Raw genomic sequence first — 15,045 nt, forward strand, 5'->3', positions numbered from 1 at the left:
CGGACGACAATCAGGCGCTTCATCTCTTCATCATCACACGGGCTTCAATTAGGCGCCTCAGTTGTCCACTCTTCAGGATGGCTACCCCGAATCAAGCGACGCCGGCTCGGCTGAGCGGTGATAGCATCAACGCATCGAGCGCCGACACTCGCATTTTAAACGCAGCTTCTCGCAGGAGCAATTCACCATCTCCGGAGCGTAAAGCCGAGACATCCCATCCCGTCGGCAGGTCTTTCCTCTTCCCTTCAGGAGAGCGAGCTAAGTCGTGGCAAGACAGCTACCTGTTTGAATTGCTAGGAGAACGAGGCGCACAAGTGTACGAGACCACCGAAAAGGGTCAAAATGTCCAGGTCAGCGACATCGAAGAGGTCACCAAAGCACAAGAGCAGCAGCAAAAAGCACATGACCATGGCGCCATTCCCAAGACACTTGGCTGGAAAGGTGCCTTCTTCAACCAAGTCGCATATGCCATCGCGCTTGGTATCCTCAGTATTCCGAAGGTAGCCGTCGCTATTGGCGTCGTGCCTTTCGTGCTGCTCACGTTCATGTTCGCCTACATCTGCTACTACACCGGCTACCAATACTGGAAGCTCAAGATGCGTTTCCCTGGCGTACACAACCTTCAAGACGCTGGCTTCCTCATGTTTGGACCATGGGGCGCACGGATCCTCGGTATCTCTCAGCTGATCTTCTCCATCTTTCTGCAGGGCAACCATGTTCTGCTCGGAGGACAAGCGTTCCACATTCTCGGCTGGCACTCGTGTGCGGTCGTGCTCGCCTTCGTGTTCGCGGTCATCTCATTCCTCTTCACGCTTCCTCGTTCGTACAAGCTCTTCTCGTACGCGGCATTTGTCTCGTTCACGTCGATCGTTGTCGTGGTCATCTTTGCCATGATCGCCAGTGGTGTCACGGGCCCTCAGAACGCCCCGGCGAACGCACCTCCCATCAAGGTGGTAGCCTTTGGACCCGCTCCTGGTGTCCCGGTCGATTTCCTCGAAGGCTTCCTTTATGTGCTCAACCTCTTTGTCAGCTTCGGTGCCATCCCCAGCTACCTCCCTATCATCTCCGAGATGCGCAAGCCCACCGACTTCCGAAAGAGTCTCTTTGTGCTGGTAGCCGTGCAGCTGGTGCTGTACCTGGTGGTCGGAGGCGTCATCTACCACAACCTCGGCCAGTACACTAGCTCGCCGAGTCTAAACAGCCTATCGGTCACGATGAGCAAGATCGCCTACGGTCTCGCGCTGCCGACCATTCTGATTGCAGGTTGCGAAAGCGGACAAGTGGCCAACAAGCATCTGTACGTGATCATCTTTCGATCACGACCGCAACACATCCACAACTCCACGACTCTCGGCTGGATCGTCTGGACTCTCATCAACGCCCTCACATGGGTGCTAGGCTTCATTCTCGCATGCCTGATTCCCTTCTTTTCCAGCTTCTTGGGGCTGGAAGCCGCCCTGTTCTGGTCCATGTTTACGGGGTTGAGCGCTGTCATGTGGCTGTACCTGAACCAGGGTCGATGGCTCGAGTCGTGGCGCAAGATGATCGGCCTGGCAGTGGCGGTCGTCATCTTTGCTATCTCGGTGGTGCTCTGTGTGGTTGGAATCTGGGCTAGTGCCATCTCTATCCGTGACTCGTACAACTCAGGTAGCGTTGGGACACCCTTTTCCTGCACTTCGGTCTAGGAGACCGAAACACTGTACAGGCTATAGAATCGCCAGATTCTTTTCGAACAATCTTGATATGATTCCCAGGTTGGACGCATTCTGCCATAACCTTTCGTCGTTCCTGTCTTGATGTACCAGTAGTGCTTTCACATCCTCATTCACAGAAACATTCATGGCATGTTCGATCGTCGAGGGTTCCGAGAAGGTGGAGAAGAAGGTGAACGACCTGTCGGGCAGATTGCTGACCGAATTCCGAAGCCGAATCCAAGGCGCAGCTGGACAGACGCGTGAATCAAGGCTGAGCTGTGCACGCGTCGGCAAGTGTGTAGTCTGCCTGAGGCGAGCTGTGTGTCACTTTTTCCGGGTCAAAGGGTCTGGTTGCATAGAGCGAATCTCCACCTGATCATCTTCTCATCACACATCCGTCAGTGTGCGGAGCAGGCAGTCGTGCTGCGCCCTCCCTCGCGCTCAGAATGTCAGCATCCGCTTCGACCTCGAGGCAAACGCGAGCCTCCATCGCCGCACCTGCCTTCGTCTCCGCATCCGCTGCTGCCTCTGGCACACGCGCTCGCGACACGTCCAGACGGCGCACCACCACCGGTCTTTCTAGGCATCGACCTGATCCGATAGCGACCGACTCGTCCGATCTCGACTACCAGGACTTCTCAGACAGGCGCCTCTCACTCAGCAAGGCTCGGGCGCCTCTCGATGACACAGACGACGCTATCAGCGAAGAGGATGTTGTGCAAGAGGCTTTAGACGAGTTGCTGGTCCTAGAGCAGCTTACCCCGCGTCCAAACCGCCGCATCCGCATCGAAACAGCTGGCATCGATACAACCCAGAGTGCACTTGATCGCTTCCGCGCACAAGACCAACGAGGCAAAAGACCTGCGAGAGCATCGATTGCAGGGCCTCCCCCTACCAGCCGCACCCTCAGCTACGGAAGCGCATTGAACCGCCCACGAGCGTCGGTAGGAACTAGACAAAGAGCACCTCTGGCTCGAATCGCTGATCCTGAACGAGATTTGCGCACCATGTTTCCAGCAAGCAGCGACAAGTCTGCTGCGGCCACTATGTCGCGTGGCAGTCGACGTCCCAATGCAAGCGCACCTCACTATTACGACGAGTCGGTGGCCGCAGAATCTATCGCCAACATCAGCGTTGCTCGTCCAGGTCAGCGGCTGCGTCCGTCGCTCGCTCATCCGGACGGAAGGCTGGACATTCCCACCCTCGAAGAGCGCTGTGCCGCGCTGATCATTAACGCCAAGGGTGTCCTACACTTCTACATGAGCCTGTACGACGACATGTGGCAGCCAGAGTCCTTTGACGAAATGCTTCGCAATTGGACGCCTTTCGAATCGTACAAGACCAATCAGCTGCTCGCCGAAGCTCAGTACATGCATCACTTCATCGACATCGACGAGGTCACCCGATCACTACGCCGCGAATCGGGCCAATCGCCCCCAGAGGGGTTCGAAGAAGCCATGAAGATGGCCAACTGCGCCACCTTTGTCCACTACATCCACCAGCTCCCCACGGACCCTTCGCAGTACGGACGCGCTAGAGGCCAACATATCACAGGCGACGATGTCGTTCGTGCCCCATTCCGCAACATCCGTGAACTCAGCGATGCTCGTCGCGTTTTCTTACGATGGATATTGCCCACTACGTCCGACATCACTGACGAGATCCTCAACATGCTCCTCGATATCAGCATTCAGATCTATATCCATCGACTCGAGCGTATCGTGGAAGCGGTCTTTGCTGGTCAGATGGCCGAAGACGTCGGACGCACCGCCATCTCGGATCACCTCATCGACCTTATGAGCGGCGACATTGTGCGGCATTCGCTTGGTCGGGTCAAAAGGCAGCGCAGAATGTCAAGAGCCGATATCGAGCGCATGGTCCAGCGATACGAGACGTTTGCCAACGTGCGGCAGATCGAGCTGCAAAATATGCAGTTTGACTACGATGCCATGCGGGAAACCTTTTCGTTCCAGAATATGGCGGCCGACCTCACGGGATATGTAAGGGATGTGGTGAGGGAGGTCGATGATGGCATGCATTCGACGTCGCTGCCACCGATCATCGACCGACTCGCACGCGAATCGAGCGTTTTCAGTGCATCAGACGTTCCCGACATCATCCCACCTTCTAGCTCCATCGTTGGCGGCAAGTACGATGAGTCTTCTAGCGCGATTGCTGGACCGAGTCAGTCGACACCGAAAAGAGCAAGGTCCACCCAAGCCTCACAACCCTATGCTGCTCACTACGCCGGCTGGCTTGACGAGATGCTCGACGAAGACGACTCGCAGCCCAACACTCAGCGTAGGAGACCGGCACAGGTGCTGCCGAGTGGTAATGCGGTGGTCGAGTTGACCGACACGCAGAAGCTGCGCGAACTCGACGTCATGTCTTCCACCGACGGCGAAGGCGCCGCTCCGAGCATCGGCGTCGATTCCGACGTCGCTTCAAGTCCCCCCCGCGATAATAGGCTAGGAGCACGCATCTCCGCAGCAATCAACAGCTCGGGCCGCCCCGCGACGCACAGCCGACGTCAGCCGTCGGATGTTGGCGAGCCATCTGAAAGCAGCGATGCGAATGGTGCGCTGGAACCGCTTCGACATCGAGATGGGCCTTTCGACTCACCAGCGAAGGAGAAAGCAGGCAGATTGGGCTTCGATAGTCAGAATCGTCTGGTGAGGCGCAATTCAGACGGTAGTCGCAAGAATCAGCGTCTTCTCGACGGATCAGCCGCAGGAGTGCGGGAGTCGCGCTTCGATTCCCAAGGCGAGGAAGAAGAGGACGTCTTCCTCGAGAATGCTGCTCGTGGCGGAAAGCGCAGCAGAAGAAAGGGCAAGGGAAAGGGAAAGGCGAAGGAGCCAGTAGCATTGGCAGACGCCGAGACCGAGGGGCAGGGCACACCGAGGCCCAGACGCAATCTGCGATCGAATGCTGGACGACAACCTACCGGGACCATCGAAGATTTGGCCGTCGAAAGCGAGCAGGTTGCGAGCAAAACGGGCTCGCGTGGCATGTCTCGACAATTGCAGCTGAAGCAAGAGTCCCTCAGTCCGGCCAAGCGCCGAACCGAGCAGCGTGCAGAGGAGGGTGCGAAGGAGCAGCAGCGAAGCCGACGCGTGACTCTCGCCGATCCACCGGCGGAAGTGCAGGCAGGACCGTCCAGAGTGACCCGTTCGAGAGCTGCACGAGCAAACAATGGCGATGGAAGAGCGACTGGTCTTGGACGAGGTCTTCCGGATGGCGAAGATGCTAGGTCGCAAGCTCGGATCCTTTCCACAACTTCGGGGCGGCTGCATGAAGAAGGCGATTCCAGCGATGAGGATCAAGACGAGGGTGGCAATGAGACGGTCAGGAACAGGATCGAAGGTGTTCAAAGCGAACTTGGAGCGACAAGAGCCACACCGGATGAGGACTTCATCGGCGACGATGACGAAGCCATTCTGCGACGGCGAGCAGCTATGGACGCTGCCATCGCTGCGCGAAAGCCTCGACCTGGCACGCTGCACTTTTACCGACCGGAAGCGGACGATGATGCGATGCCGCTCGTTGGACTAGATGACGAGCCGCTAGCGGATGGCGAGAATGTCGATGCGATCGCCATGCGCGACGCTGATGCAGTTGCAGAGATCCTCCGTTCGAGCAACACGGTTCCTTCGCGTCGCATCGGACCGTATCGACCCGAGAACGGACGCAGACGTCGACCACGAGAGGAGGCCGATCCCGCTCTTGTTGACCGCTACTCTCAAGAGATCGACGAGCTCGAAGACGACCAAGCTGCCGAACCTGGTAGTCGTCGACATGGACGACGCGCCAACACACACACGGCACCTCTCGGCCAAGCCGTCCGGGTGGAGCCGTACAAACGATCCAACCTGTACATCACAGGACACAACATGACCGGACGATCAAGATGGACCGATGCGGAAACGGAATGCCTCCTCACATCCTTGCACGAGCTAGCACGCTACAAGAAAGTATCGCCCAAGTTCACAGTCTACACCGAGATCCTCAAGCGTCACGGTGTCAATGGAACGCGCTCAAAGGTGCTAGCCAGGTGGAACAACGTTCAGCTGAAAGATAAGTCGAGGAACGAGCTGATGAGGATGAAGAGGGAGGGCATGAGGATACCGTATTGGAAGAGGCTGTTGCACGCGAATATTTGGAAGCCCAAGCCGGTGGTGGTGGAGAGGGGCAGGAGGGACGAGACGGAGGATGTGCCGGATGTGGGGTCTGATGCCGAGGTTCCGGGCGAGAGCGAGGCTGGGGATGTGGGCGATCCGATCGTGGAGGATCGAGATGATGCGGATGCGGATGGTGTAGAGGTGGTGATTGGAGAGTTGGAGTCGGTGGAAGACGGGGTGCAGCGATCTTCCAATCCGCTTCGGAACGAAGATTAAGGACGTTGCACGGGTGACCGGACAGATTGCGATTCTGTGTGCGGGGCAAGTTTCAAAACCTCTTTCTTTCCATCATGCGCGTGTTTGTGAAAGGTGTTTACGGATTGTGTTTGTTAGAATACAGAGTGAGGGGTGAATGATGACGGGGACGAACGATGAGATGGCATTGAGGACGAGTGACACGATGGACAGCGTCTCTTTCTTTTTTGAGTTCTACTTGCGAGCCCGACGTTGACGAGCCTTCAAGACGCGTTCTCTGTTCCTCCTGTCAGCGGCCGACTCCGCGTCAGCGGTGGTCGAGCTAGCTTCGTAGGCAGCCTTGTCATCCAAAATCTCCTTCAAAGCGTCTGACCTTGTGCTCGTCTTGCCCGCCGCATTTGCAGTGCTACTGCTGACCACTGGTTTTGCGACCTTCTGGGCGGAGGAGTCGGATAACTGATCTCTAGCAGCCTTCAACTTGTCCATGAAACCCTTGCCCTGCTCCTCGTACGGGTTCTTCGGGTGGGTGATTCGCTTTGGGAACTTCGCCCACCTCCTCACCACCGGCATCTGCAAAACCGCCAGCTGAGCCAACGAGTACAGATTCGTCGTCGCCCAGTACACCAATACTCCGGAAGGGAAGGTGGTCGAGAACCAGGCGAGGATGGGCATCATTCCTCTGAACACGTACTTGATCATCTGACTCTGCGCTGGATCGGACTGGTTGTTGGTGCCGACCTTGAAACCCAATTCTGCTACGGCGAACGTGGCCAGTGTGGATACTGCGGGGAGAATCCAGGTTGGGTCAGGGACCGTAAGATCGGTGGTCCAGAACGGGCCTCCGTGTGCGAAAGTCTCTGAACCGGATTTGGCGATCCTCTCCAACGCCAAGAAGTACGAGAACATCAACGGGAATTGGAACAGGATCGGAACGATCGACTTGATCGGGTTGGCGTTGTTGTCCCTCAGCAGCTTTTGGGTGGACATGACGGCTTTTTGCATCTGCATCTGATCCCCTGCCGCTTTGTAGTGCTTGATGTCGTCCATGTTTCGCTTCATCTCGGGTTGGATGTTGCCGAGACGAATGGCGTTCTTCTGACCTGCGATGGAAATGGGCGAGATGAGCAAGCGGAGCGCTACGGTGGTGACGGCGATGGTGCCCCACCAGGGAAGACCGGTGGTGGTGCCGACGAATTCGAGCAGGTTGGTGATCCAGCCGGGTGGAGTGACCCAGTGGTTGAGACCAAGTTCGGTGAGCTCGCCGGGTCTGATACCGGCTGCTCCGCTGAAGGCTTCTGTGACGGTGGAGGCGGCAGTGGAGTCGACGTTGCTGAACTGCTCAGTCAGAGTGTTGGTGACTTCGGAGGCTTTGGATTGCACGGTGGAGACGGCATCGGAAGCTGCATGTTGTGTCGACTGCAAGCTGTCAGAGACGGAAGAGCCTGCGTTCTGGAGGGAAGCTTCTGCGGACTGCTTCAGCTCGTGCGCAGCGTTGGCCGCTTCATCTTTCTTCGTCTCGAGCTCGGAAGAAAGCGATGATGACGCATCAGCCGATGTGCCGGCTGGTTTGGAAGAGCCCCAGAAGGAAAGGTTTCGATGCGCGATCGTCGACGAGAATGGCTTGCCTGCTAGCAATGTCGATTGCGCTGGGAAAGCGACACTTGCACGCGCGAAAGTGGCTCGGTTGTATGCCAGTGTCGTGCTCAAGCCCGAAGGTCTCGGACGGGCCGATGCAGCGCTGGCATAGCCTCGAGAGCTGGACGACCGAGCTGCCGAGACGAGCTGCGGCGCGCCGCTCAAGCGAGCCCGTAGAGCAGCTGATGTGACAACAGCGACCATTGTGGCTCTCGTATGTGGTGGTACGCTGGAAGAAAGGGCGAGAGGTGAGAAGGTGAGAAGAGAGGTGAGAGGAAGCGAGTGGGTTCATAGTTAGGGGTAATGAGAAGATCTCATCAAAAAAAAGTCCGGCTGTCGGCTTACATAATACAGATATCTACCTTAACAAATGACGAAATATTCCACGCATCAAAATGACGCACGCACATATCTCGGCAGAGCCGAACACAACGACACACGCACCGCCGCCAATCCGCTCTCCGCCGGATCAAAGCACAGATGTCGCTCCACATTGTCGCCTCTCTTATCCTCGTACTCTCACCATCGCTCTTCGCTGCTTTCGAAGCCGTCTCCATCGCAACACGAACCAAAGTGGAGTCAACGTTCGCCATATACCCAAGCCTTAGCACACGACTTCAGCAAGAGCCGACACAGGCGCCTTCGTCATCCTCGGTTCGATTCCAACAACAGCGTTGGCATTTCTATATCTGACCGCACAAGACATCCCGTCACAACAGCGGACCTCTTCCTCTCGCCAGATCGCGTCAAGAAGCAGCATGCTCTTGCGCAGCTGATCGCGAGCCCTCCGATCCTGCGGTGCACGTTTGGCCGCGTACCGACTCTCAGCCGTAGCACCCTTCTGATTTGCGCGCTCTGCACACGATGACAACCCGCAGTACCAAGAGCAGCCGAAGCGGCTATGCTCGCGAGGTTATGACCGACGGCGATGTGTATGTCTTTCTCCTTCAGGTCGCTTACCACGCCCATCTCTCACTGGCACGAAGAGACGCCAAGGCTCGAGCGAGGGAGAGTTTGACGTCCAGCACAGCGGCGGCGTCATCTGCAGCATCTGCATCGACGTCGAAGAAGGCTTCTGAATCTGCGTCAAAAGGTGACAGCTGGATGGGCTTTGCCGGCCTCGCAGATATGGTCCGCGACGTCGGAGGCTCGTCCAAATCCGTTCGCTTTCCCGAAAAGCTCATCAAAAGGCTCAATGATCGGCTCGAGCTCATCGCGATGGGGCGCGACACCGCTTACAAGGACCAAAGTCTGCGTCAGACTATCGGCATCTTCTACGGCACTTTCAAGGAAGCCTCTTTCCAGAAGCAGATGAAGGAGAACCGCAAGATCGAGGAGCTCATCCTCATCTTTGTCACCACGGCACAAGCAAGCTTGAAAAAGCGCTCTGTTGCGGACGAATGGAAGCAGGAGCTAAACAATCAAGTGGGCCACTTTGTCAACATCATCCGCGAGTGTCTCAAAACCGTAAGCGGCGTCCCCAGGGAGCTCACGGATCGACTCGAGGGCTACTCTTCAAAGCTTGCGCCCACCGCCTCATCCTCATCCGCCGCTGCATCCTCCTCGACAGCCGTCTCGTCCGGATCGAATGGGTATGCGGCTGCAAAGGAGTACATCAACCCCGCTTCTGCCAGTGCTAGTCGTCGAACCAGCTCCGCCAGCACTCTGCCGACCTTAGCATCCAACCCGCTGGCAGAATCCAGTATGGTGCGTACAGTCGGCGCACTCTTTTCCGTCGACCTCAGTCAGCTCAGTCAGGACGTCGAATTCGTCAAAAAGACGTGCACAGAACAGGCCGCCATGACCGATCTCAAACGCTGCGTAAAGAACATCAACCTGCAACAACCGTGGCCAGGGCGCAAAGAGGACTTTGCATCCGAAGAGGCTTATCAGCAATGGAGGACACAAGAGCTCTCGTCGCTCTCGCAGATCATGATGGAGATGTGTCAGAGCAATCCGGAGCTTCTCAAGAGCACGTCGAGCGACATACCTGGTCAATCCCCGACGCGGCCAACGGCGTCGAGGCCAGAGTCGTACAACGGTGCTGCTCCTGGCGGCACACCGTCCGGCGAGAGCGTTCCCGACACGACGACGCTGGATGCCGAGTTTGCAGCTCTGTCCGTCGATTCAGCCGAAGATGATGCGTTTGCCTCCTTTGTCTACATCCCACCGGATCCACGCGCATATTACCACCGGGCGCTCGAGATCTGCATCGACTTTGATCTCGAGATGATCAAGCACCAGCCCGAAGAGGAAGAGGTGTCGCTCAGCATCCTTTCCAAGAGCCATGTCGAGCTTCTCGCAGAGTGTGCGCAACGATGGCGTCTCGCAGCACCTTTTCTCGGCGTTTCGAATCTCGACGTCATCAAGGCCAAGTACGACAACGGCGAGGTGCCCCTCGATTGCGTCTCGGAGTCGCTTGGCTCTGTCACGCGCACCCTTGCCGAGATCGACTTTGCGAATTGGATGCAAGAGGAGCAGACGAAACTTGTTAAGCTCTACACGTCGCTCTTCGAGTCGTTCTTGCGATATCTGTACGAGACTTTCCAGGACATACACGATGTGGAAACAGACGAGATCCAGCCCTATCTCACCATGGTCCAAGATCTACATGCGACAGGGTTGGTGCGGAAGGACAGACGACTGGAAGCCGATGTCGTAGCTCTCGAGTCGCACGTGGAGGAGCTCAAGGACGCGGTGCGCATCATGGCCATCCACGAATACACGGCCAAGACCACCGAGCTCTTTTCGCAGGTGGTCGCGAACGAAGTTGTGCCACTTGTTCAGCTGCTCGACTGGCTGGAGAAGGGTGCAAAACGGCTCGACAAGAAATATCCGGAGCCGTTGCTGGAGTCGGTGGACCCGGTCTCGCTCGTGCTCGAGAAGCAGGTGCCCTTGTTCCTGGACGACCTCGAGTCAATGAAGCAGCAGGTGATCGATCATGCTACGCGCGAAAACGAACCGCTTGCGTTCGAAGATATCTTCACGCTGTACAGCCGGGTCAAGGCGCTCCTGCGGATGCACAACGCCTTCTGCCCCAACTCCGGTTCCGCGTTCAGCCTCACGGACTGGTTCGAACCTCACATCCGTCATTGGCTCATGAATTCGGAGAAGAAGACGGCCGAGTGGGTGCACAACGCGATCGCCAACGATGCCTTTACGCCCATCGAAAGCCAAGACGCCGTCCACAGCAGCAGCATCGACGACCTCTTTGGCGCCCTGCAGCAGCCCGTCGATTTCATCCTCGGTCTCAAGTGGCCTGATGCGTACCAGAACGCACGCTTCCTCACGACGCTGGCCAAGATCGTCAGCCGAGCGGTTGAGCAGTACTGCAGCCGAGTGGAGGAAATGTTCATGGAAGAGATGTACCCGCGCACAGCAGAGGATCAAGACATGGCGCAGAAGCAGTCCGCCTGGATGGTCAAAGCCAAGCAGACCATCTCGGGAGAGAAGAAGGTCGAACCGTTCCACTTCCAGGCCACGTCGTGCGTTCGTCTCAACAACATCGAGGCTGCACGCGTGCTGCTCGACAAGCTCTACCAGAAGATCGATGCGGACAAGCAGGCCGAGATCGTCAAACGGCATGCGCCGGAGACTCCGGTGAAGCGGGATAGGAATCGCTTCGTGTTCTCGATCAAGATCGTGCTGGGAGAGAATCTGCAGCCGATCCGAGATAGTGGGGCGAATCCGCGCATCGACTCGTTCGTGACGCTGAGCGATGAGAGGGGTCAGAAGATCGCAAAGACGCGCACGATCTATGAGACGTCCGAGCCGCGGTGGGACGAGGTGTTCGATGTGCACGTCGAGCAGCCCATGTGGCTGGCTGCCACCGTGTGGGACCGCAAGCTCGTAGGAGACCACAACCTGTGTGGACGCGCCTACCTGCGTCTCGATCCGAGGTACTTTGGCGATTTCCTGTCGCACGAGCTCTGGATGGACCTCGATACGCAAGGTCGGCTGCTGATGCGTGTCAGCATGGAAGGCGAGCGCGACGACATCCTGTACCACTTTGGTCGTGGGTTCCGATCTCTCAAACGAGCAGAGAGCGATATGGTGCGCATCATCGTGGACAAGATGTCGGTGTTTATTCGACAGTGCCTGTCGCGCTCTTTGCTCAAGACATTGGTTAGGACGAGCGGTATCGATCTGACCAAGGCGTTGGGGAACGTCAAGGCGCTGTACGCTTCGGCGTTGGCAAGCACGAACGTCAACGCGTCGATGATCCCACCCGTCGAGCCGGAGGTGAAGCCGAAGAATCGGCCGGCGCAGTTGACGGACCACGAGATCGAAGCAGCCATCATTCCGCTACTGGACTACCTGGACGAGTGTCTCGCTACACTGAAGGGGAGTCTCTCGGAGAGCGAAGCTTTGCTGGTGCTGACAAAGGTGTGGAAGGAAGTGCTCAACATTATCGAGTCCATCTTGGTCCCGCCGCTGTCCGATTCGCCTTCGTCCATGCATCAGCTTTCGGACAAGGAAGTCGACATCGTTTTCAAATGGCTCGGGTTCCTCAAAAACTACTTCCACGCGTACGACGCCGAGACAGGCATCACGCATGGTGTACCGCTCGACGTGCTGCAAGGTGCCAAATACCGAGAAATCCTATCGTATCTGCTGCTGCACGATCAGTCGACGGACGAGCTGATGATGGAGTGCGTCCGCGGGATGCAAGCCAAGATGCGACGGGCGGGCACGCAACGCGGTGCCAAGAACAAGTCGGTCCTCAACCAACGTTCGTTGGGGACGATCAAGAAGAGGAAGCAGGAGAAGAAGGAGGAGGACTCGGATGCAGCGGCGAACGGGTCATTGGATATGGCGATGAAGCTGCTGCGGATGCGACCGGGGACGGGCGACTTTTTGCAGCAGCAGATGGCGACGATGCATACTTTGCAGGTGTCGGCGGTGGGGGCGAGTCCTGCGAGAAGCAGTGCGCCAGGTACGCCGAGGCAGAGCGTGGGGCAGGGGAAGAGGGAGAGTCAGCTGCTGCCTATGCCGCAAGCTGGAGTTGGAGCTGCGAGGCAAGGGTATCAGTTGAGAGATGATCCGATGCCGTCGACGATCCCGCCGGTCGTGGGACCGAGATCCCCAGGTGGCGGAGCAGGGATGGGAGGAGGCCAGAGGAACTCGATGTACGGCAGCGGTTATGCAGCGAGTCAACCGGATACGCCGACGAGGAGGAGCTCCAGGCAGATACCTGGAAAGAGTGCGTACGGCGATGTGAAGAGCGCTAGGTCTCCTGGCGGTCCTGACTCGGTGTACAATCGTATCTCGCGGCAGTTGTAGGAATCGACTTGTTGCGGGGAGCAGTCACGTTCAGATGTCAGTAGTGCCGTCGGAATTGAGTGGTAGAAACAGTCCTTTTCGCTATCTACTGGCGAGTGGAATGTAAAACAGAGTGTCATGGTCTGAGCGGTGTCATGAGTGTGACCTTCGGCGGTTTGAACGCGAGAGAAGACAGTGGATGAAGTTCCGGAGAGAGAGCACGTCGCCCGGGAGTCGGATGTTCGCCTCCACACTGTGCAAAACCTTGTGCATTTCATGTTTTCGAGACCCTGACTTTTCGTTCCATTCCATTCATTCTCGACTGCGAGCCCACCCTCATCCGTCGGCCGGTGACGGCAAGTTAAGCGCTCAGCTTTCACTTCGACGTCATGGTCAAACCTTTTTCGTTCAGCGCCTCTCCGGCCTCAGGTCGCAAGGACAAGAAACGACAGCATGCAACAGTCTCCTCCCCAGGCCTGTCGGACAAGGCTGAGGGGAAGAAGGACGCATCTAGGATGCAGCTCGACGACATTCTTTCCAGCTTGACTGCGGGAACGACGAACGGCTCGGAGAAGGGAAAACAAAGGGAAAAGAAGGAGGTGGAGAAGCCGTTGAAGAAGAAGCTTAAGAACGAGACAAAGGGGACGCAGGTGAGTGCTTTGGATCTGCTGCTGGGTGTTGGGGGTGGTTCGAAGGAAGGCAAGCCGTTGAGGAAGGAGAAGAAGCCCGACAGTGCTGTCAAGGATGAAGGTCAGGGTGCTACGATACGCCACGGTAAGGACAAGCCGAAAGTCAAAGCATTGGACGACCACGCAGAAGTCCTTGACAGAAACGCCAAGAAGAAGGACCCGGACGCCGCAAGGAAAGAGCAGCGCGATGTCTCTTCATTCGCACCGAGTATGGCTCAGCCGCGAGCCTCGACAGCAACGAAAACAGGCAAGACATCACAGCACTCCTCACTGCCTCGTACCGAGTCACCCTCGGACGAGCGTCACACTTCTCCGCCAGTCTCGTTCACACGCCCCATCAAAAGCACTACCACCCCATCTGATCGCCCAACACCAGCCCCCTTCGGACAGGCCACGTCAATCTCCAAACCATCACATCCCATACCCTCCCCCTCTTCCTCAATCACCGCCGCCGACGATGACCGCGCCTTCCACACCCTCAAAACATTCAAGCTCCACCTCCGACAACTCACCGCCGTCCTCAGCTCCCTCTCCACCGAGCTCACCTTGATCGATCGAATATGGTACAAGAACGCATCGCAGTTCAAGTCCGCACTCTGGTGGGGAGGTTTCGACTCTGTACGACGTTGTTTGCACCGCGTTTTGCTTCCCTCTTCTCGAGGTGTGAGTCTCGCTCATTCTGTGGTGTCCGATTTAACCCTACTCTACGCCAGGTTGGGAGGAGCAGAATCCAACCTGGTCACAACAGCGTCAACGTCGACCCTCCCCCCAATACCAAAGTTCACCACCCGTCCGACGCACACGACACTCCAAACTTACCTCTCCTCATCCCCCTCACACCTCGAACATACCACTCAACAACTGGAAGCTCTTCAAACAGCCCTCCTCGCGCTCAGCGCTAGATGTACAACCGCAGGTCGAACGCTCTTGCTGCACCTCAACACTCCACCTGCACCAACCTTCGCTCCGTTGGTTACGGCGTTGATCGCCTTGCTCGCTGGAGTAGATGACGCGCTGCAGAGTGTGGTTCCACGAAAGCATGATGGTGAGGAGATGGACAGTACAGCACAAAAGGCGGGAGCGGGAGCTGTAGAGGAGCTCCTCAAGCTGTTACGTGGGCTGGCACAAGAGTCGACCATCTGAGTCGTTGAACCCCCGTGATCGCAAGTTCTGAGGCAGCAGAACGATTCACTCTACCCTGCAGTCACGGTCGCTCGCGGTAACAGTCGCTCGTTCACACATAGCCTCTCATGCACTTGCATGTATCCGCGCGCTTCAATGGCGGCAAGTCTTCACAATCAAGTCTTCATCAATGCCACATACACACGCAAAGTCAGGTATGATCTTCCATTCGTTCCATGGGCTCGCCTCGTCCGTTTCCATTCCGCCCCT

General features: G+C 57.1%; 5 protein-coding genes across 5 annotated transcripts; 4 read left to right on the forward strand and 1 right to left on the reverse strand.

The window, feature by feature from the left end:
- Window positions 1-77: 77 nt before the first annotated feature.
- On the forward strand, window positions 78-1,685 carry PHSY_006160 (amino acid transporter; the record flags this gene model as incomplete). The annotated part of the gene is made up of 1 exon (XM_012336763.1): window positions 78-1,685. One exon carries the CDS (start codon window positions 78-80, stop codon window positions 1,683-1,685), a length of 1,608 nt encoding a protein of 535 aa, XP_012192153.1.
- A 455-nt stretch (window positions 1,686-2,140) lies between these two features.
- On the forward strand, window positions 2,141-6,088 carry PHSY_006161 (MYB DNA binding protein; the record flags this gene model as incomplete). The annotated part of the gene is made up of 1 exon (XM_012336764.1): window positions 2,141-6,088. One exon carries the CDS (start codon window positions 2,141-2,143, stop codon window positions 6,086-6,088), a length of 3,948 nt encoding a protein of 1,315 aa, XP_012192154.1.
- Window positions 6,089-6,301: 213 nt separating this feature from the next.
- PHSY_006162 (60Kd inner membrane protein) lies at window positions 6,302-8,462 on the reverse strand (the record flags this gene model as incomplete). The annotated part of the gene is made up of 2 exons (XM_012336765.1): window positions 6,302-7,931; window positions 8,314-8,462. 2 exons carry the CDS (start codon window positions 8,460-8,462, stop codon window positions 6,302-6,304), a joined length of 1,779 nt encoding a protein of 592 aa, XP_012192155.1.
- Window positions 8,463-8,566: 104 nt separating this feature from the next.
- PHSY_006163 (cytoplasm protein) lies at window positions 8,567-12,985 on the forward strand (the record flags this gene model as incomplete). The annotated part of the gene is made up of 1 exon (XM_012336766.1): window positions 8,567-12,985. The coding sequence occupies one exon, from the start codon at window positions 8,567-8,569 to the stop codon at window positions 12,983-12,985; it is 4,419 nt and encodes a 1,472-aa protein (XP_012192156.1).
- A 368-nt stretch (window positions 12,986-13,353) lies between these two features.
- Window positions 13,354-14,796, forward strand: PHSY_006164 (hypothetical protein; the record flags this gene model as incomplete). Its single annotated transcript, XM_012336767.1, has 1 exon — window positions 13,354-14,796. The coding sequence occupies one exon, from the start codon at window positions 13,354-13,356 to the stop codon at window positions 14,794-14,796; it is 1,443 nt and encodes a 480-aa protein (XP_012192157.1).
- Window positions 14,797-15,045: the final 249 nt, after the last annotated feature.

This window comes from Pseudozyma hubeiensis (genome assembly GCF_000403515.1).
Source record: "Pseudozyma hubeiensis SY62 DNA, scaffold: PHS58, whole genome shotgun sequence".
NCBI classification, from domain to species: Eukaryota; Fungi; Basidiomycota; class Ustilaginomycetes; order Ustilaginales; family Ustilaginaceae; genus Pseudozyma; species Pseudozyma hubeiensis.